This window comes from Balaenoptera physalus (assembly GCF_965194825.1).
Source record: "Balaenoptera physalus genome assembly, chromosome: 11".
Lineage (NCBI taxonomy): Eukaryota > Metazoa > Chordata > Mammalia > Artiodactyla > Balaenopteridae > Balaenoptera > Balaenoptera physalus.
The window spans coordinates 23,948,289-23,967,226 of record NC_138896.1 but is presented as its reverse complement, the minus strand read 5'-3'; the positions used below and the strand labels follow the sequence as shown (position 1 = coordinate 23,967,226).

At 53.9% G+C, this 18,938-nt stretch overlaps 3 protein-coding genes across 30 annotated transcripts; 2 read left to right on the top strand and 1 right to left on the bottom strand.

Moving 5' to 3' along the window:
- Positions 1 to 17: 17 nt before the first annotated feature.
- On the top strand, positions 18 to 2,487 carry LOC309637258 (uncharacterized protein C6orf47). Its single transcript, XM_082411574.1, has one exon. It carries the CDS (start codon positions 844 to 846, stop codon positions 1,735 to 1,737), a length of 894 nt encoding a protein of 297 aa, XP_082267700.1. The 5' UTR covers positions 18 to 843; the 3' UTR covers positions 1,738 to 2,487.
- A 124-nt stretch (positions 2,488 to 2,611) lies between these two features.
- Positions 2,612 to 6,795, bottom strand: APOM (apolipoprotein M). The gene is made up of 6 exons (XM_082411594.1): positions 4,531 to 6,795; positions 3,997 to 4,151; positions 3,634 to 3,707; positions 3,442 to 3,540; positions 3,166 to 3,264; positions 2,612 to 2,757 (listed from the first exon to the last, which is right to left on the bottom strand). The coding sequence occupies exons 1-6, from the start codon at positions 4,642 to 4,644 to the stop codon at positions 2,732 to 2,734; spliced, it is 567 nt and encodes a 188-aa protein (XP_082267720.1). The 5' UTR covers positions 4,645 to 6,795; the 3' UTR covers positions 2,612 to 2,731.
- Positions 6,796 to 6,916: 121 nt separating this feature from the next.
- Positions 6,917 to 18,067, top strand: BAG6 (BAG cochaperone 6). 28 transcript variants are annotated; one of them, XM_082411503.1, is made up of 26 exons: positions 6,921 to 7,185; positions 7,838 to 7,958; positions 8,983 to 9,100; positions 9,215 to 9,411; positions 9,648 to 9,701; positions 9,862 to 9,936; positions 10,555 to 10,793; positions 11,305 to 11,434; positions 11,924 to 12,121; positions 12,339 to 12,591; positions 12,947 to 13,024; positions 13,136 to 13,243; positions 13,366 to 13,478; positions 13,587 to 13,674; positions 13,880 to 14,163; positions 14,563 to 14,860; positions 15,019 to 15,188; positions 15,387 to 15,440; positions 15,552 to 15,654; positions 15,745 to 15,869; positions 16,049 to 16,195; positions 16,296 to 16,355; positions 16,466 to 16,609; positions 16,691 to 16,798; positions 17,320 to 17,466; positions 17,761 to 17,951. In XM_082411503.1, the coding sequence occupies exons 2-26, from the start codon at positions 7,851 to 7,853 to the stop codon at positions 17,854 to 17,856; spliced, it is 3,495 nt and encodes a 1,164-aa protein (XP_082267629.1). In that variant the 5' UTR covers positions 6,921 to 7,185; positions 7,838 to 7,850; the 3' UTR covers positions 17,857 to 17,951. The 28 variants fall into 28 exon arrangements, with proteins under 28 accessions (XP_082267630.1, XP_082267629.1, XP_082267635.1 ...); XM_082411513.1 differs by having other exon boundaries at positions 6,925 to 7,162; positions 17,320 to 17,462; positions 17,761 to 18,067; XM_082411508.1 differs by having other exon boundaries at positions 6,925 to 7,162.
- The last annotated feature ends 871 nt before the right edge of the window (positions 18,068 to 18,938 follow it).

The window sequence follows — 18,938 nt, the reverse complement described above, 5'->3', positions numbered from 1 at the left end:
GTCCCTCTAGTCCCGGTGCAGCTGCTTCCGGGCTCTGCGGCTCCGGGCGGATCTGCGAGGCCGCGGCCCGGACGCTGGGCCCGGGAGGGGCTGCAGCGCCTGGACGCCTGGCTCCCCAGGCAGATCCGCGCTTTGCCTCGCAACCGGGATCTACGAGGACATCTCCGGCCTGACCTCGCGGAGACCGAGTCTCAGCTGCGTGCTCAGGGGCCGGCGGGGCCACTTTATAGGGTTCATAGCCCTCTGAATCAAGGGACGAACGTTGCTGGCTGGAGTTTGTCGGATACCTCTTCCCTCACTCACCTAACAGGAGACTTCTTCCTGAGCTGCCTTAGGGCAGCAGTTCAGGACTCTCCTGCTCCGGAGCACCTAGGACCCGGGGCCACCTTCCTTCTTTCCTTCCTTCTTGGATGGAGCACCTCCTCCCCAGTTTCTGGGGCACCTTGGGGCGTAGCCTTGGTGAGTGAAACTTGGGGTGCTGCCTGCTGGGAAAGAAACCTGGAAAACAGGGAGGACACTGTGGGGGTGACCCAGGCTTTGTCAGATCCTGAGACTTTTGGAATCTTGTGTGTTGGGTGGTGGTGGTGAATGAACTTGGATGTGCCTTCCTTTACCTCAAAACTGTAAAGGAAACAAGCCGCTTGACACACTTGAGGCTGCATGACCATCCAGGGAAGTGGGGAGCCACTTCTGAATTCAGAGTAGGACTCACCAGCAGATACCTGTTCTTCTGAGCCTGAACAGACTGTGGCTTCTGAGGAAACCCTCAGCCCCCAAACCTGAGAGTCTAAGCAGTGCCAGGAAGCAGCCCCAGAATTTGGGGGCTCATTACACACCCCAACCATGTTCCTGCGACAGCTTGGTGGCTGGCTACCTCGCCCCTGGGGCCGCTGGAAATCAACGAGGCCTGACCTGCCCGCCCCAGAACCCAGACGGATGGACAGCTCCTCTGAGAATTCAGGGAGTGACTGGGACAGTGCCCCAGAAACCATGGGAGATCTGGGGCCTCCCAAGACCAAGGACTCAGGTGCACAGAGGAGCTCTGGGGCTGCTCCAGAACCAAGCAGGGAGTCCCAAGTTGAGCAACCGGGGTGCAAAGGAATGGATTCTCTCAAGTGGGACAAGACTGTCTCTAGCACTCAAGAGTCTGGGAGATTGGAGGCTGGAGAGACCATTCCCAAACTAGGATGGGATCCTGTGGACTCAGGTAGCACCAGGAAGCCTGGTGTGTCCCCTGAAGAGGGACTGAGTCCCCCTGGGCCTGAAGCCCCAGCGGAGAAGCCTGGCCAGCGTCAGAAGCTGCTGGACTGGCTGCGGGGGGAAACAGGTGGGGGAGCAGGGGCTCCCTACCAGTACCTGGGGGACCCAGAGGAGTGTCTGCAGATCTCCACCAACCTGACCCTGCATCTGCTGGAGCTTCTGGCCTCAGCCCTGCTAGGGCTGTGCTCAAGGCCCTTGCGGGTAGCCTTGGACGCGTTGGGCCTGCGTGGACCGCTAGGCCTCTGGCTGCATGGGCTACTGTCCTTCCTGGCTGCCCTGCATGGGCTCCATGCCGTGCTGAGCCTACTTACCGCTCACCCCCTGCACTTTGCCTGCCTCTTTGGTCTTCTACAGGCCCTGGTGCTGGCTGTCAGCCTCCGGGAGCCCAGTGGGGATGGGGAGGCCACTGACTTGGAGGGTGAGAAGTTGGGGAGGGAGGGTGAGGAGCAGAGGGGAGACCCAGGAAAGAGGCTGTGACCACGCGGTGGGGTGTGGCCCAGGGTCCCACCCTCAGTGGGTTGGGAGCAAGGGTGAAGATAGTGTGGGGACATGATCCACATTGTAAGCACAGGGACCTCAGGGATGGGGCAGAAACCCCGGAGTATGAGGGCACAGAGCCCCCCTTCACACACAGCAGAGCTGTTTAGGGTGTCTGTGTTTATGGACAGTGGGGGCATTGGCCTTGAATTCACCAGCTATTGTTAATTTTTGCTTTTACATTTCTCCCACTTCGTGTTTTTTTTTTTCCCACCTCCGCTTTTTAAAAACCAAAAAAAAAAAAAAAAAAGTGTGGTGGTGGAGAATAAAGACTAAAGGGTCTTCTCTACCTTTCAAAACTCTCCAGGGGTGGAGGAGACTAGAGGCAAGACAGACAGACCTCTGGGTGGGGTAAGAGGGTGGCTGAGAGACTCAAGGGATCCTGTGGATCCTGGGATCTGTGCTATCTAGGGAAGAGTGGCACTGCTAGGTGGGTGGATTAGGGGGTCTGGATGGGGTTCCCACAGGTGATGGGGAGCCTGCAGGGGGGATCTGGGTGTTCCTAGGAGCCAGAGGGAGTGGGGATGGTGCTGGCAGTGTTGGCAGGAGGGCCAGCTCAGAGGGGCTGGCAGCTCATAGGCAGCATGGGGAGCACTGGAGTTTGCAGACCCCACTGGGGGGTTGGCTTTGCTCACTCAGCAATAAATAACTGTGTCACACCAAATCCTAAATACACCACTAAAAGTGAGAGTTACTGTCGCTCAGTGTCCTTCCTGACGCCGTCCAGCTGGGGGCTTAGGTGGTAGAAGGTCCAGAGGGAGTATTGAAATGGGGGGAGTGGGACTGATGTTGGGAGACAAACCCCCAGATGAGATGAAGATTGAAAAATCATCTTTATTATTCTTGAAAGGGAGTTAAGAGTCTCCAGCTTCTCCCCCCACCACAATCTCAGTTCCCACTGTATCCATCTGGGGGGCACAGATGAAGCCACAGGTCAGTTACTGGACAGCTCACAGGTCTCTGGTGGGAGGAGGGAGAAAAAAAGAGGATGAAAAGGAAGGAGACCCAGGGAGAGAGGCAAGGCTGACGGTAATGGGATGAGGAAGAATGCACTCCCTCATTCCCCCATGTCAGAGAAGGGGTCTCTGAGGCCTTTTTTCGCTACAGACCTCTGCCCCCTGTCTGACCCTCTGCCCCTTTTATCCACTGCAAACTCAGAAACCTCTCTTTTGAGTATCCCAGAGCCCATCCTGGCTCCCTGTGGTGCCATCACTGTCTGTGACACAAATGGAAGTGTCAACACAGCCAGTGTGATGATGTCGGCCTTTGGCCATGCCCTCTGGTGACATCACTTGAGTCCCTTTCATCCAGCACTCACAGAAGACTTGGTGAGTCCTAGTTGTTTTCTGTGGGACTCTACCCCCTCACCTTGATTCCTGGGAGTCAGTAAGAAGGCCTTAAAGTCGAGGCAGGAGGTCAGGGACTGGAATTCCTCCACACACTTCTTGGGAGGGTGTGGTGAGCGATCTGGAAGAGCAAGGCAAGGCCCGTGAAAGCCCATGCTTCTCAGCACCGCCCCTGGTGAGGCCCTCATGGAAGCACGCAGCCCTTCCTGGGATGATGTCACGGAGCCCAGAGAAAGGGGCTGTCTTGCCCCCCGCCCCCGCTTCCCCCCAGCGCTTCCTGCCTGGCACCCTCACTCACTGTAGAGGAGGAAGCGCTGGTAACCCTGGCCTGTCTCTTTCAGCATGATTCCGCCTGGGCATGCGCTGGAGAAGAGCTTGGTCTTCATGTCAGGGCGGCCTGTCAGGGTGGGTGGGGAAAGTGTGAGGACAGAGGTACAGAAGCAAGCAAGCCCAGGGGGCTTGAGGAGAGTGAGGGCTGGAGAGAACCAACCTTCGGTTCTGAGATCTGTGCTCCCCTCAGACAGATGGTAGATCCATTTCCGGGGCGCACAGAGCCCATTTTTCCTGCAGAGGTGGTGGTGACAAGGAGGAAAGACTGAGTGACACCTCAACCACTCAGTACCAGCCTCTATTTATTCCATCTTATTCCCTCTTGAAGCCTGGCTCCCCTTGGGTTTCAAGCTACCAAGGGATGGTTAGGTCCCTATCTCTCCGGAGAGAAACTAATAGAGCTGTTGAACTCAAGTGGACCAAGAATAATGGATATGCCAAAGAGCCCAGCTCTTTGTGGGTGGGTGCTCACAATTTAGGCAGAGACTGTACCTACTGGTGCCTCTGCCTCCTCACCACTCACATGCGGATGGTAGCTCGAAGCTGGAGCTGCATGGGGGCAGAGCCCACGGCCATGTTGAAGACAATGTTGTCCACAGGGTCAAAAGTCGCCAACTCCTCCTTGGTGGGAGCTGCCCCTGCGATAAAGTACCACCGGCCCAGGTGGGGCTCTGGGAACTGGAGAGATGACGAGGGGAGCAGAAGAAGGTGGGTCTCACTACAGAATCCATCCAACCTCTTCGTCAGAATGACAATGCTTAGGGGTGAAGGTGTTGGCTGCCTTTTTCCAACTGAGGGTTGGATCCATGACAAGGAGTCATTAAATGACTTTTCCTCTTTGCCCCTCCTCAGTAAACCCCACCTCCCAATTCTACCATGTCTTCACATTGATGGCCACAGTACTAATATTTTTTTTACTTCTTGCTTTCATCATCACAACACCCACATCCTCTTCCTCCCTTCCTTTCCCAGTGTGGCTGTTTGGTCATCCTAGGCCACTTCTCAAGGCCTCCCCAACCCCCAACCCGGCAAAGCTTCCCACATTCTCAGTCCATACCTCTTTCCCATCTGCTCCTTCAGTTGTCAGTTGACTGTGCTCAGGGCACTGGTAGATGGAGTTAAGGAGAATGCCATAGAGGTAGAGTAGAGCTGCCCAAATTTGGTGGAACATCTTCAGGCAGGAGGGAGCTGGGGGTCTGCGTGGAGTGGCTGGTGCCTTAACTGCTCTCCCCCACTGGCTGCTCAGTCCACTCTGCTTCCAGCCCCCTTGCCTCGACCCTTGACCCTTTCACCTGCTAATGAGTAACTTCAACCTTGTTTTCCAACCCAAGCCTGGATTACTTACAGTGTTTGGGACTTCCTCCCCATCTTCTAAATGCAACTACTCCACAATACATCCTGGCATGTCCAGGGTCTCCCAGGAATTAAGAGAGCTGAGCCCTCCAGGTAGGCCTGTGATCTTTTAACCCATATCTGAGCTGGGATATCTGCTGTGCTGTGCAGCAATGAAGAGAAGTGGATTGATTCTTTCATTCGCTCACTTAGCAAACTAAGTGTTTTTGAGTTCCAGCTGTTGGTCAGGAACTGGCTAAGCCCTGGGAACATAACAATGAATAAGACACAGTCCCTGGCCTTGAAGAAGTCAGTCTATGGAAAACTAGCTGTGTAAACAAATCATTGCAGTACAATCTGGTAAGTGCTTTAGAACAGGTATGAACCAGGTGCTGGAGCATGGTGGATGGGAGGCTTTCTCTCTGAAGTTGTTAATTGGGGAAACAATATGTACACCCCCCAGAAAGTTTGCTCACACGTGAGTTCACTCACTCAATGTTTATTAGTATAAGTAAGAGCCTACATAATCTAGTGGTTAAAGAGAACAGACAGTGGTGTCAGGCAGAGTGGGTCCAAACCCTTAACTCTACTTATCGATCTTGGATAATTTTATTAATCTTTATGCCTGTTTTTTCATCTGTAAAATGAGCAAATCATCCATCTCATAGGATTAAAAGAGCTAATGCACATAAAGCCCATAGCAAAGGCTTGCACATAAGTCCAAAATAAATATTCGCTATAATTAATAGTAGTGTTTGTAAAGTACTTATTAGTCTCTGGTGGGTATTAAGTTCTCAAGTAACAGCAGGTAGGGAAAGAATTGTCAAGAGGCAGTCATTGGGTAGTGAGTGCCAAGTGGGTGGAGCAGTTAATGTAATGGAAGGTGTGGGGCTTCTTTTATATATTATTTATAACCCACAGACTGCCATAAAGGTTTGTTCTGAGAGGTGAGGCTTGCTATGGGCTTGCGATTTAGTTAAAAGAATAAACTTTGGATGATGGGTATATGAGGGTTCATTATTACTGTTTTGGGGTAATGTTTGACATTTTTTATTAAAAAAACTAAAATACAAGTTATTGGGGCAGTAAAGTAGAAGTGATTGACCCAAGGGAGTCTGGTAGGCCTGAATTTGTCAGTTCTGCCACTTACATTCGCCTAAGTGTACTCACCTGTAAAATGGATGTAATAGTTATCTCAGATGTTGAAAGCCTTTTAAATATGACAGTACGTGAAACCCTCAGCAAACTGGCTGGCACAAACTAGGGGCTCATGTACAGGTGCTTACTAGAACTCTTAACTGAAACAGTACTGGGACTTAGGTATAAACTACGAATCCCAGAAAGGATGGGCACCAGAGGCAGGCACACTGGCAGCAACGGGTCTGGCTGGAGCATCGCGGGGCCCAGGCCTCGGCCCGAGGGGCTGGGGGAGAAGAGGACAGAGGGACGGTAATCCCCCCGGACCTCCGGCCCGCAGAAGCCCTTAGGCGGCCCTTTCAATTCCCCAGGGTCAGAGTCTTGTGTGTCGGTCCAATGTAACTCCATTTGCTCCCAATTCCCAAACTCGGAGGCGTCCTTTTTTAGACAAAAGTCCTGAAAAGTAGTAACTCCTTCGCTTCTCCAAAACATGGCGTGTCCCCTCGGCCGCACACCGCCGAGGAAGAACATGGCGCCACAGAACGCCCACCGGGCAAAACCGAGGTCAAACCCAACGACGCCACCGCACGCAAATCAGCTCGAGAGCCACCTCCAACCGCCTATGGAAAGGGTGACTTCCGGAGGCGCCGAAGGAGTGGCGCAACGAGGACGATGGTAAGAGGAAGACAGAATTCTAGGTGGCCAGGACAGTGCCGCCTCAAATTCTCTGCCGGCCAAGATTTTAACATAGATTAGCGAGGCACAATCCCCAGTCTCCAAACTCCAAGATCCATATAACTGTTCAAATCCGCTCTCGAGGCAGTCGAAGAGTCCCACCTGATAATTTTTTTTCAGGCATTTATAGCGGCCACCACAACCCCCTACCGCTTAAGCGCGCGCACGTAAGAAATGGACAGCACCGGCGGAGGTGGAGAGATGCCTAAGCGTGTACGCATGCGTAGTGCGACGCACGCAAGCGCAGTACGGTCCCCCGGGCGGCGGCGGCGGCGGCGGCGGCGGCGGCGGCTCTTCGGGGTGCTCGGCTCCCTCCCATCTAGGCCGGCCCCGGCCCGTTTAGCCCCCAGGAACTCACTATTTGGGGCCGCGGACTTTCTCGTCGTGCCCCACAAAAGTAAAGCTTGGGGACCTGGGGGGAGCCGGAAGTACCGCCTCGCGATCCCTCAAATACTGTCGGAAACGGAAGTGGCCGTCGGAGGCAGGTTGGGGGAGGCCGGAAGTGACGGTACCGTGGGGAAGTCGGGGGCGGAGCTGCGGGGTTGTGGGGTGTGTGTGGGTGTGGGTGTGTTTGGTGTGTGTGGGTGTGTGTTTGGTCTGTGTTGGTTGCGTCGCTGTGCTAGAGCACCGAGGGTAGGTGGAAGAGGGAGGCAGTCAGCTAGCAGATCTGGCCCCCCGTGAGTGTCCGTCATTTCGGGTCTGTCGTGACTTAGGCGGGTTCGATGGGCGTGGCGTGGCGTGGCGCGCGTGCGCGAAACCACTTTCTCCGCAGAGTCTGGCGCGACCCTCGGTCTCTCGTTGTCCCAGGGTTTGCCGACTTCTCGGGCCCTTGTCTTATCGCGACCAGTGATGACACTGGTCTTGTGTTTCCTTCCTTCCCTGCTTCCTAGCCCGACTGGCTCTCCCTTATTGTGATTGGCATCGTGGAGCCCCTCCCACCTGCCGTCCTCCAGCTCCCTGTGCCGTCGATCTCTTGCCCTTTGTGTTTCTCTCCCTGTGCCCCGGAATCTGAAGGGGAATGGGGGAGGGTGTGAGTGTGTGTGCCTGTGTGAGAGAAACTCTTTAGGTATTGGGGCGGAGTCTCGGGCCGGGGAGGCTTCCGGGTATATAAAAATTTGCTCTGGGCGACAGCGGACCTCCCTCATAACATTCTTCCTTAGAGAGCTGTCGGCCATGGAGCCCAATGATAGTACCAGTACCACTATGGAGGAACCTGACAGCCTGGAGGTGCTGGTGAAGACCCTGGACTCTCAGACCCGGACCTTTATTGTGGGGGCCCAGGTGAGACCCTAGTACTTCTGGGAGACACCCATTAACTCTTCCTCTTATAGGTTCCTTATTCTGAGAGAAGAGCGTAATTTTCTGGTTTTCAAATTTTCTTTCATTGATTCCTTCGTTCATATTGTAGCCAGAACATTTTCTGATGTTTCCTCTTTGGCTTTTGTTGGGGAAGGCAGATTTTCTTTTGCCTTCCTCCACCTGGATAAAACTCAGTGCAGAGGGAAAGAAGGAAGGAAGAGTCTGTATTCCAACATCATAGATGAACCCCAGCCCAAAGGGAGAGACATGGCTCCTGCCTTTGGGAAAGGAAAGAGAACACACAGACCTAAAATACAAGTGTGTCTTAAAAACAAAAATTGGTGAGGTCTGTACTGTGTAGTTAAAGGATAGAAGTCAGATCCTGTAATGTTCATAATGCAGGTGGAGCCCTAATAGACAAAATCGTGAGGTGGTTGAGTTATAGTTTTAAAACACAGTGTTACATGTATTTAAGGAAACCATATAGGCTTGTGTGATTAGGCGTATGTAAACAGTTTGGTACTCCTCAAGAGTCAGTTGTCTAGTTAGGAAAAATGTTTTTCTCATTTGCCCCTTTTTCTTTCTTCTTGCTTGAGTCTGCCTTCCTTAATCTGATTTTCTACTCCATGTTCTTTGTTACTGCTTTTATCTTTGAGACTACTGTGTTCTGTGTTTGGGGAGGGGTCACCGGTATCTTTAGACACGCACATTCCTTTGGGAGCCAAGCAGAGAAGGAGAGAAGAGAATGTCAGTTGACTTTTCTGTTTTTCAGCCCTGTAGTTTTCTCCTAGGTCTATAACCTGAAGTTCTTTATGTTTATTGTAAGTGTTTTGACAGGTGTTGCCTTAGTTCAGGGCTTTGCACAATAATTACCTCACAATTAAGACAGGCAGGTAGTGATTTTATGATGGGATGGTTTTTACCCCTCACAAGTGGGTTGTCCCTCTGCTGTCCTTCCTTTTTCTTCCATTCCCTGATTCCTATTTACGTCTCTTCTTCCTTACAGATGAATGTAAAGGAGTTTAAGGAGCACATTGCTGCCTCTGTCAGCATCCCCTCTGAGAAACAACGGCTTATCTACCAGGGGCGAGTTCTGCAGGATGATAAGAAGCTCCAGGAATACAGTAAGGGGGTGGGGGAGGCAGTTCAGAGCTTGCGGCTGCTGTTCAGAGGGATGAGCTGAGGCCGTGGGTTTGCCTGATCATACAGTGTTTCGGTGTGTATCTCTTTTTCTGCAGATGTTGGGGGAAAGGTTATCCACCTTGTGGAACGGGCTCCTCCTCAGACTCAGCTCCCTTCTGGAGCGTCTTCTGGAGCAGGGTCTGCCTCAGCCACCCATGGTGGGGGACCCCCGCCTGGTACTCGGGGGCCTGGGGCCTCTGTTCATGACCGGAATGCCAACAGCTATGTCATGGTTGGAACCTTCAATCTTCCTGTAAGCTTGTGTTTCAAATGGGAGGGTTTTTCTGGGGGTAGTTTTGGTTGTGGTAGCAGTCAAGAGCTTATAAGACAGGTGTCTCAGTCTTTAGATTGGGTTTGGAGGGCCCTGTGGTCTGATGATGGCCTCAGTCTTTGAGGAGATAGGGGGTGGGGCTCCAGAGAATCAGTTGGAAGTGCGGGGGCCTTAGTATTTGACTTCTCCCAGAGCAACTTCCCTTACCCTTTCCCCAGAGTGACGGCTCTGCTGTGGATGTTCACATCAACATGGAACAGGCCCCGATTCAGGTATCACGGGGCCTGGGAGGGTCAGGGAAGGGGATCTGGGAGAAGGAGGCCATGAAGTGGGGGTGGATCTGGCTGAGGAGATGGCTGGGACCTGGTTTAATAGGTGGTGGAGCTTATGGCTTATCTCAGACCTGTCCTGATCTTCTCTCTCTTGTTGTAGAGTGAGCCCCGAGTACGGCTGGTGATGGCTCAGCACATGATCAGGGATATACAGACCTTACTATCCCGGATGGAGGTGAGTGGGCAAGGCTGGCTAGGGTCTGTCTGTCTCACCCCATCCTCCCTACCCCTTTTCTCTTAGCCTAGGGGTGGGGGCATGACTGGTCACATCCACTGGATTCTCCCCTCCTAATCTAGTCTCTTTGCAGTGTTCATTCTTTGGGGCAGAAAAAGTATCTTTGTGAGGCTGTTTCGTCCCTGCCAATCCTCTGAGTACCGGGTATCTGGGCAGTTTGTTGCAGACTTGTCAGATGATTCTCACGGCATGTTTTTTCAATTAAATACGGATTCCATGCTTTTCTGTTCCTCGCTTATCATATTTGATACTGGGTGGAATGGCCTAATTTTATTAGTTTGCGTTTGCAACCAGTGGCCTTTCCTTCTTTTCTCTTGGAGGTTAGGAAACCACAGGCCATACTTTTTGTTAGTAATTTGTTTGCAGGTATCATGGGTATTCATCGCGCATCTAACTTGTGTAAGTCTTAGGGAGTTGCTAGGGAGTCAGGTACAGATGCAGAGCCCTGCCTTCAGGGAGCTGAGTTAGCGCATTCTCCACTCAGTCTGCTTTGACCTGAGTAATTTTCTGCTGCTGTCTCATCTTGCCTTTGGTGTCCTGACTCTTCCCCACCTTCAGTGCCGAGGGGGACCCCAAGCCCAGCAGAGTCAGCCGCCCCCACAGACGCCAGCTGTGGCCCCGGAGCCAGTAGCCTTGAGCTCTCCAACATCAGAACCGGTCGAAAGTGAAGTGCCTCCTCGGGAGCCCATGGAGGCAGAAGAGGTGGAGGAGCGTGCCCCTGCCCAGAGCCCGGAGCTCTCCCCTTCTGGCCCAGCCCCAGCGGGCCCAACACCTGCCCCAGACACAAATGCACCCAAGTGAGAGATGGAGGGAACCTTTTGGGGTAGGGGTGGGTTGGGGATTCTAAGTGAAGTATGAGGACCAGGAAAGGTCTGATGGCAGAGGAAGGATTGCTTAGGGGTTCTACCTGTAGAGGTAGTGTTGAGGGGCAGGGAGGGGCTCCAGTGTAGGTAGATGGGGTTAGGACTGGCTGCTGAGCCAGAAGCATTGCTTTCCCTGGGGCAAGGAAATCCAAGTGGTGCTTCTTGAGCCTGATTAAGATTCTGTCCTGAGTTCACACAGGCCCCATCTGTTTTTTAGGGTTAGTGTTTTGCCCTTGTAGGTACAGGATTGTATGGTGGGGAGGGTGGAAGCAGTTTATTTTTCTCTTCCCATCTTCCCCTGGGTAAGGTTAAAGAACAGAAGCTCTGCTAGTTCAGGAAGGGATTGGGCCAGGGGTCTGGGAGGCCAGGAAGAGGTAGGGCAGATATGGTGAGGTTGGGAATCTGAGGGAAGCCTTGGCTCACTGCCCCTTGGGGTTGCCCACAGCCATCCTTCCCCTGCGGAGTATGTCGAGGTGCTTCAGGAGCTACAGCGGCTTGAGAGCCGCCTCCAGCCCTTCGTGCAGCGCTACTATGAGGTTCTGGGTGCCGCCGCCACTACAGACTACAATAACAATGTGAGCCCTCCCACCCCCTCGCCCAGTACTCCCCAGTGGGGCAGGGAGAAATGCAGATCACCCCTTCCCCCTGCAGAAGACACTGCCTTCGACAGAATAGCTGCTCTTTAGATTTGGAAAGAAGTGATCTTTTTCTCTGTGACAGAGAAGGAGGATCTTTTTCTCCCTGATCTCTTTATGATGACCACTGTCACTGTCCTCGCACCCTCTTGATCCCCTCAGTGAGTTATTTAGGAAGTTTATAAAGTAAGGGAGATTAGCAGGTGATAACTGATTCATCGTAGGGCTTATTTTATCAGGAAGCTGTTTATGTGTATAAAATAGAATTTACTTGCAAAGATGTGGTCTACACAGAAGCTTCTAAGCATGTACCGGAAGACGTAGAGGATGTGAGAACATGATAATTTCAAGAAGGTGCTGTTTTTGTTAGCGAGGTGGATTCTAGCCTAAAGTTTTCTGCCTTTCTGTGTTTGGCCCCGGGGAGTACAGCAAGAGGGCCGTGAAGAGGACCAGCGCTTGATCAACTTGGTGGGGGAGAGCCTGCGGCTGCTGGGCAACACCTTTGTGGCGTTGTCTGACCTGCGTTGCAATCTGGCGTGTGCGCCGCCGCGTCACCTGCACGTGGTCCGGCCCATGTCTCACTACACCACCCCCATGGTGCTCCAGCAGGCAGCCATCCCCATCCAGGTGGGTCAGGGGAGCCTGGCCTGAGGGAGAATGGAGGGCTGTCAGTGGAACGATCCAGCATAGCTATTGAGCTCAAAAGAGGTTAGAAGGGGAGCATACTTTGGAAACATGGTGACGCAGGATGAAGGAGCCTTTAGAAGTACAGTGTGTCGTGGGGTGCTCTGGGTTAGGCTCTGGTGTTTTTCTCACTTCTGCCCCATCCATCTCTATCGTCCAGATCAACGTGGGGACCACTGTGACCATGACGGGGAATGGGACCCGGCCCCCCCCGACTCCCAGTGCGGAGGCATCTCCTCCTGGTCCTGGGCAGGCCTCGTCCCTGGCCCCCTCTTCTACCACCGTCGAGTCTTCGACTGAGGGGGCTCCCCCGCCAGGACCAGCTCCCCCACCGACCGCCAGCCACCCGAGGGTCATCCGGATTTCCCACCAGAGCGTGGAACCCGTGGTCATGATGCACATGAACATTCAAGGTGAGTTAGGAAACAGTCGCTGGCAGAGCAGAGCCGTGCGATGTGGGAGGTGGGGTTGGCGCTGAGGTGTGAGGGCGCCAGGGTGGGAAAGGAGAGGCCAGGGCTGATGGCGGTGGCAGGGGGACCGAGCAGAAGCTCTTCTGGTTGGTGTGGGGGGGGGAGGGGCAGGAAGAACTACTTGTCCTCGGAGAGTTGTTTGCATGGTGAAGGGAGCGTCTCCTCCTTGGCTAGATGGAGTGAAAGGCAGGCTTTGTGGTCGGGGGAGTGGAAGCCTGAAGCGCGCCGATCTCAGGAGGATACAGTTAGGCCTTGGCCCCGCCTGTCTCAGGGCCACTCTCTCTGTCTCCTTGCCCAGATTCTGGCACACAGCCCGGTGGAGTTCCGAGTGCTCCCACTGGCCCCCTAGGACCCCCTGGTCATGGCCAGACCCTGGGTAAGAGTGAGGGCATCAGAGCAGGCTGAGCTCTGGGTAGAGAAGGGGTAGGGCCAAGTGGGTGGGTTGAAGGGGGTCCAGGTTCAAGGTTACATCAGACCCACCCCCCAGGCTCCACCCACATCCAGCCGCCCTCCCTGCCCCCTGAGTTCATGCACGCCGTCGCCCACCAGATCACACATCAGGCCATGGTGGCAGCTGTTGCCTCCGCGGCCACAGGTAATGACCTGAAAGGGGAAGCCTGGGAGGTGGGGCCTGGTCCACGGTGGTGGGCATCATCCACTGGCAGGCCAGGGCCCGGCCCTCAGCCCTCTTCGGTCTCTCCCCTCTGCCACCCACAGGACAGCAGGTGCCAGGCTTCCCGACAGCTCCCACCCGGGTGGTGATTGCCCGGCCCACCCCTCCACAGGCTCGGCCTTCCCATCCTGGGGGGCCCCCAGTCTCGGGGGCTCTGGTGAGTAGGGGTGGGGGAGTTCCACTGGGGAAGAGTATGGGGAGAAAATCCTATGGTGGGGCATGGAGAGGCCAAGACTGAAAGCCTGCCCTTCTCCTCTCCCCTCAGCCGGGCGCTGGTCTGGGTACCAACGCCTCTTTAGCCCAGATGGTGAGCGGCCTCGTGGGGCAGCTTCTTATGCAACCTGTCCTTGTAGGTGAGTACTTGTTCTTCCCCACTTCAAACTGAAGAGGTTTCCATGGCTCTGAAGGCTGATGCTGCCTTCCTGGTCTCCTCACTGGCACTTCCCAGTTCTCTCCGTATTCCTTTGTTCTTGCTTTCCTACTGGGAAGACCAGAATGGAGATGCTGTGGGGTCTTGATTTTCTTGAGATTTCAACTTTCCTCTCTTGGCCCCTATAGCTCAGGGGACCCCAGGAATGGCTCCACCTCCAGCCCCTGCCACTGCATCAGCCAGTGCCGGCACCACCAACACAGCTACCACAGCTGGCCCTGCCCCCGGGGGGCCCGCCCAGCCTCCACCTCCTCAACCCTCCGCCTCTGATCTTCAATTCTCTCAGCTCCTGGGGAACCTGCTGGGGCCTGCAGGGCCAGGGGCTGGAGGGCCTGGCATGGCTTCTCCCACCATTACTGTGGCGATGCCTGGTGTCCCTGCCTTTCTCCAGGGCATGACTGACTTCTTGCAGGTGAGTGGCTGGCTTGCTCCTCACTTCACCCTTCCTATTCCTGGGCGCAGCCAGGCATTGGAGTCTTGTTGCCATTATATTGCCACTTGGAAGGAAACTTGGGAATTTATTGACTCAGAATCCTCCATTTTGGAGATGAGGAAAACAGGGCTTGGAGAGAGAAGCATAGTAATTTGGGTCACTGCTTTCTGACCTAACCCAATCAGAGGGAGAGAGGTAGCTGCTCAACCTGACTCTACTCTGGAGAAGCTACAGTGTGTATCCTGCTTTAAGGTGCAAAGACTGGAATAGAGCTCCACGTCTTTCAGACTCCTGTTGATTGGTGCCTTCCTGATGCCCTTTTATGTCCTTGTCCCCATTCTCACTTTGTCTTCTGTTCATTCCTTCTCTGTGGGGCAGGCGACACAAACAGCTGCTCCGCCCCCTCCGCCCCCTCCGCCCCCACCCCCACCTCCGGCCCCAGCACAGCAGACGGCGCCTCCACCAGGGTCCCCCTCTGGTGGCGCAGGGAGTCCTGGAGGCCTGGGTCCTGAGAGCCTGCCGCTGGAGTTTTTCACCTCAGTGGTGCAGGGTGTGCTGAGTTCCCTGCTGGGCTCCCTGGGGGCTCGGGCTGGCAGCAGTGAAAGTATCGCTGCTTTCATACAACGCCTCAGTGGATCCAGCAACATCTTTGAGCCTGGGGCTGATGGGGCTCTCGGTGAGCAAATGGGGGTGCCTTGGCCTTCTCTAGGGAGGGGCAACCAGGGGACGGTAGATGGCCTTTGTTAGGGGTATTGCCAAGGTGGGGTGAGGCTGATGGGCTGGTGGGCAGGCCAGGTGGTAAAGGCCACTGCTAACTTCTGCCCCTGTCTCTAGGATTCTTTGGGGCACTGCTCTCTCTTTTGTGCCAGAACTTCTCCATGGTGGATGTGGTGATGCTTCTCCACGGGCATTTCCAGCCACTGCAGCGGCTTCAGCCCCAGCTGCGATCTTTCTTCCACCAGCACTATCTGGGTGGCCAGGAGCCCACACCTGGTAACATCCGGGTAAATGAAGACCTTGGGCCCAGAGCTCTTCTCCGTCTCACCTTCAGTTCCTTATTCCTAACTTTGTCCGTTGCCTAAAGCTGTGACTGCCCCAGCTCAAGCCCTGGGCTTGGTGGGGGAGGAGGGGGAAGTGTCTTGAGGGGTGTGAGACTTGGTTCTAAACTTGTGCTGTTCTCTTCCCCCCACACCGCCCCCAAGACGGCAACCCACACATTGATCACGGGGCTAGAAGAATACGTGCGGGAGAGTTTTGTGAGTAACACTTCCCCATCCCTTCCTGTCCTGGCTCTGGTCAGGATAGCCCACAGCTCTCAGTCTCTCAGGGCTTCTGATTTGGGGGTCTTTGTGTGTCTTGTCTCTCAGTCTTTGGTGCAAGTTCAGCCAGGTGTGGACATCATCCGGACAAACCTGGAATTTCTCCAAGAGCAATTTAATAGCATTGCTGCTCATGTGATGCACTGCACAGGTCAGGGGCTCGCTGGGCTGGGTGAATGGGGCATGTTGGATGTGCAGGGCTGCTGGGTGCCAGCATTCCGTCCTTATTTCTCACCCACAGACAGTGGATTTGGGGCCCGTTTGCTGGAGCTGTGTAACCAGGGCCTGTTTGAATGCCTGGCCCTGAACCTGCACTGCTTGGGGGGACAGCAGATGGAGCTTGCTGCTGTCATCAATGGCCGAATTGTAAGCATCACCCAGTCCGAGATTCCCAGCCTTTTGTTTCCTCAGGTTTCTGTTTTCTTTGGTATCCTGCAGTTTTCTTTTCTTTTTTCTTTTTCTCCAAACTGCCATCCTTTACTGTTTGGTACCTTTCGAAAGCTGTTTGAGAGTTTTGTGTTCCAAGTCTGCTTTCTGCCCCCCAGCGTCGCATGTCTCGTGGAGTGAATCCGTCCTTGGTGAGCTGGCTCACCACTATGATGGGACTGAGGCTTCAGGTGGTACTGGAGCACATGCCTGTAGGCCCTGATGCCATTCTCAGATATGTTCGCAGGGTTGGTGATCCCCCCCAGGTAAGGGACCTGATGGGCTATGGGGTCAGGGGACTCGAGGGAACTGCAGAGATCTGAGAGGGCCTTTTGTGGTGGTCTCCTTCTCTGTCCTTTTGCACAGACGCTTCCTGAGGAGCCAATGGAAGTTCAGGGATCAGAGAGAACTCCCCCTGAGCCTCAGGTACCAGGGAGAGGTCGAGGAGCCAGATAATGTGGAGTGGAGGGCTGGGGCCGGAAGGGCTGGAGGCTGAGGATTCTGAAGCCTGGGTCTTCCCACTGTCTGACTGCCAGCGGGAGAATGCTTCCCCAGCCCCTGGAACAACCGCAGAAGAGGCCATGTCCCGAGGTCCGCCTCCTGCTCCTGAGGGAGGCTCCCGAGACGAGCAGGATGGAGCTTCAGCTGAGACAGAACCTTGGGCAGCTGCAGTCCCCCCAGTGAGTGTCAGGAGGTGGTCCAGTGGGCTAAGGCAGCTGAAAGTTGTGGGAATTACTATTTTCTTATCTTTTCCTCCCCAGGAATGGGTCCCTATTATCCAGCAGGACATTCACAGCCAGCGGAAGGTGAAACCGCAGCCCCCCCTGAGCGATGCCTACCTCAGTGGTATGCCTGCCAAGAGACGCAAGGTTGGTTTGCCTCTTCCCTGAGGATCCCTCTTTATCCGAATTCCCCTGTTGTGCTTAGAGTCAAACTAATTAGAGCTGGAAAGAATTCTTCCTAGTTTAGTCCCGATTTAATTGATGAGGAAACCTTTCTGGCTCAGACTTGCTCACGGTTGTTGCCCCACACCTTTACATTAGTCTGTCAGCAGTCCTTGTCATCCCTCAGTTGCCCAATCCCCATGTGACCAGGGCCCATCTTCCTTAAGATGGGCTTCCTCTTGTGGACTAGCTAGCTGTGAGTACTGGGTGGCTTGACCCATCTTGCCCCTCTTGTTTTGAAGACCAAGTCCAGCACATTCAATAGTGTTTTTGGCCAGAGCCAAACAAAATTAGGAAGGCATTTCTGCTGTCAAAATTACACATGGACTGTTTCCCTTCTCTCCGCTAGCATGGAGACTCAGTGGTTGACTCATGGAAAGGGTGAGCTGGGTGGTGGCATTGGATCTGATGTTGATCCTCTTTTCCCTTTCAACCTCATCCCCCAGACGATGCAGGGTGAGGGCCCCCAGCTGCTTCTCTCAGAGGCCGTGAGCCGGGCAGCTAAGGCAGCCGGAGCTCGGCCCCTGACGAGCCCCGAGAGCCTGAGCCGGGACCTGGAGGCACCAGAGGTTCAGGAGAGCTACAGGCAGCAGGTGCCCCCACCTTGAAGCAGCATAGGGATGGTCTAGTGGGAGGGATTGGGCTAGGGTCCCTCTTCCCTGGATCCCTTAAGAGATGAACTGGTCAGTCTGGGGCTACCACTTGGTTTTATAATGTTGTTTTCCCCTAGGGGCATCTGGGAAGGCTCAGTGATGCCATATTGGGCTACTGGACAGTACATGGCTGGTGGGGAAACGTTAGCTCCTGAGGGATGACTTCTGTGTGCTTGCTGGGATCCTAGGGGCTGGGCCAGTACCACTGCAACCTGCTTTGCTCTGTCTCTCTAGCTCCGGGCTGATATACAAAAGCGACTGCAGGAAGACCCTAACTACAGCCCCCAGCGCTTCCCTAATGCCCACAGGGCCTTTGCTGACGATCCCTAGCTCTTTGCTCCATGGCCCTCCATCATCAGGGGACCATTTCTCCCCTCTTCCTTCACAGTATTTAAGAAATAAAGTCAGATTTTCCTGGCTCTTTCTTTTGGTCTCTAAATTGTCTTCGTTTAGTCTAAGCCCCTTAATCTTCTATGAAGTTGGTTTTATAATTCCCAGGAACCCACCTATACTAGACAGCTTTTAACATTTCAACACGAGCAGATGTGCAGTATGATGTTTTACTGTTCATGCAGCACAAGCGTACAAGCCTGTTTTGAGGTCAGCCATTTTCAAGGAAAACTGTGTAAATGAGATGAAAGAAACCTACTGCAGGTACATGCTAGGATAGGGCTCTCAAACCATTTAATTGACAAGCAGCTGCAGACCTGTAGTCTTGACAAGCATGCAGTGGTACCAGTGTAACTCAACGAAGTTTGACTATGGTGGAACTGGTCTACCCAGTTCAAGGAGCCCAAGTTCAAGCCCTGTGCTTGAACACATGTGACAGCTATAAAGGCACTTCCTTTCTTTGTAGGCAGGACCAAAGGGACATGTGGCTGCAAATTCTCCGCTGCTCCTTTTGAGATGCAGTTGCTGTCCCTTCCCCTTTTTAGCTAGTTCGTGCTGGGCAAATAGAACGTGGCAGAAACCTAAGAACAGGTTGTAAGCTTTGCAGCTTCTGCCCAGACCTCTTGGAACACTGACTCAGGGACATTGAAAGGCCTTATGACTCAGGATATCTTGCCAGAGAAGCCATGCAGAGACAGTGGTTGACAACCCAATGGAGTTCTGCCTTCCAGATGTCCCAACATGGCCCCAGACATGTGAGCAGAAGCCCTCTAGGACCAAGGAGCTGTCAGGTGCTGGCTGACTGGTTACCGACCAACCTCACGCACTGGCACAAGATTTGCCCAGGGGAGCCCAGCTCTAATTCCTGGCCCACAGAACTTTAAGATACAACCAAAGTTTGTTCTGAGGTATTTTGTTACATCACTGAGGTAAATGGCAAATAGTTCCCTGACTAAAACCACTCTACAGATCACTTGGCACTGAACTATGACACAGGACATTGCAAACAACTGACCCATCCC

Excerpts from the sequence above, each read along its gene's own strand:
- BAG6 (XM_082411513.1), top strand. The coding sequence starts at position 7,851 with ATGGAGCCCAATGATAGTACCAGTACCACTATGGAGGAACCTGACAGC. Across the intron at positions 11,435-11,923 it reads CTACAGACTACAATAACAAT|CAAGAGGGCCGTGAAGAGGA; the intron begins GTGAGCCCTCCC and ends CGGGGAGTACAG. Across the intron at positions 12,592-12,946 it reads GATGCACATGAACATTCAAG|ATTCTGGCACACAGCCCGGT; the intron begins GTGAGTTAGGAA and ends CTCCTTGCCCAG.
- LOC309637258 (XM_082411574.1), top strand. The coding sequence starts at position 844 with ATGTTCCTGCGACAGCTTGGTGGCTGGCTACCTCGCCCCTGGGGCCGC.
- APOM (XM_082411594.1), bottom strand. The coding sequence starts at position 4,644 with ATGTTCCACCAAATTTGGGCAGCTCTACTCTACCTCTATGGCATTCTC. Across the intron at positions 3,541-3,633 it reads CACAGATCTCAGAACCGAAG|GCCGCCCTGACATGAAGACC; the intron begins GTTGGTTCTCTC and ends CCACCCTGACAG. Across the intron at positions 3,265-3,441 it reads CCAGCGCTTCCTCCTCTACA|ATCGCTCACCACACCCTCCC; the intron begins GTGAGTGAGGGT and ends TTGCTCTTCCAG.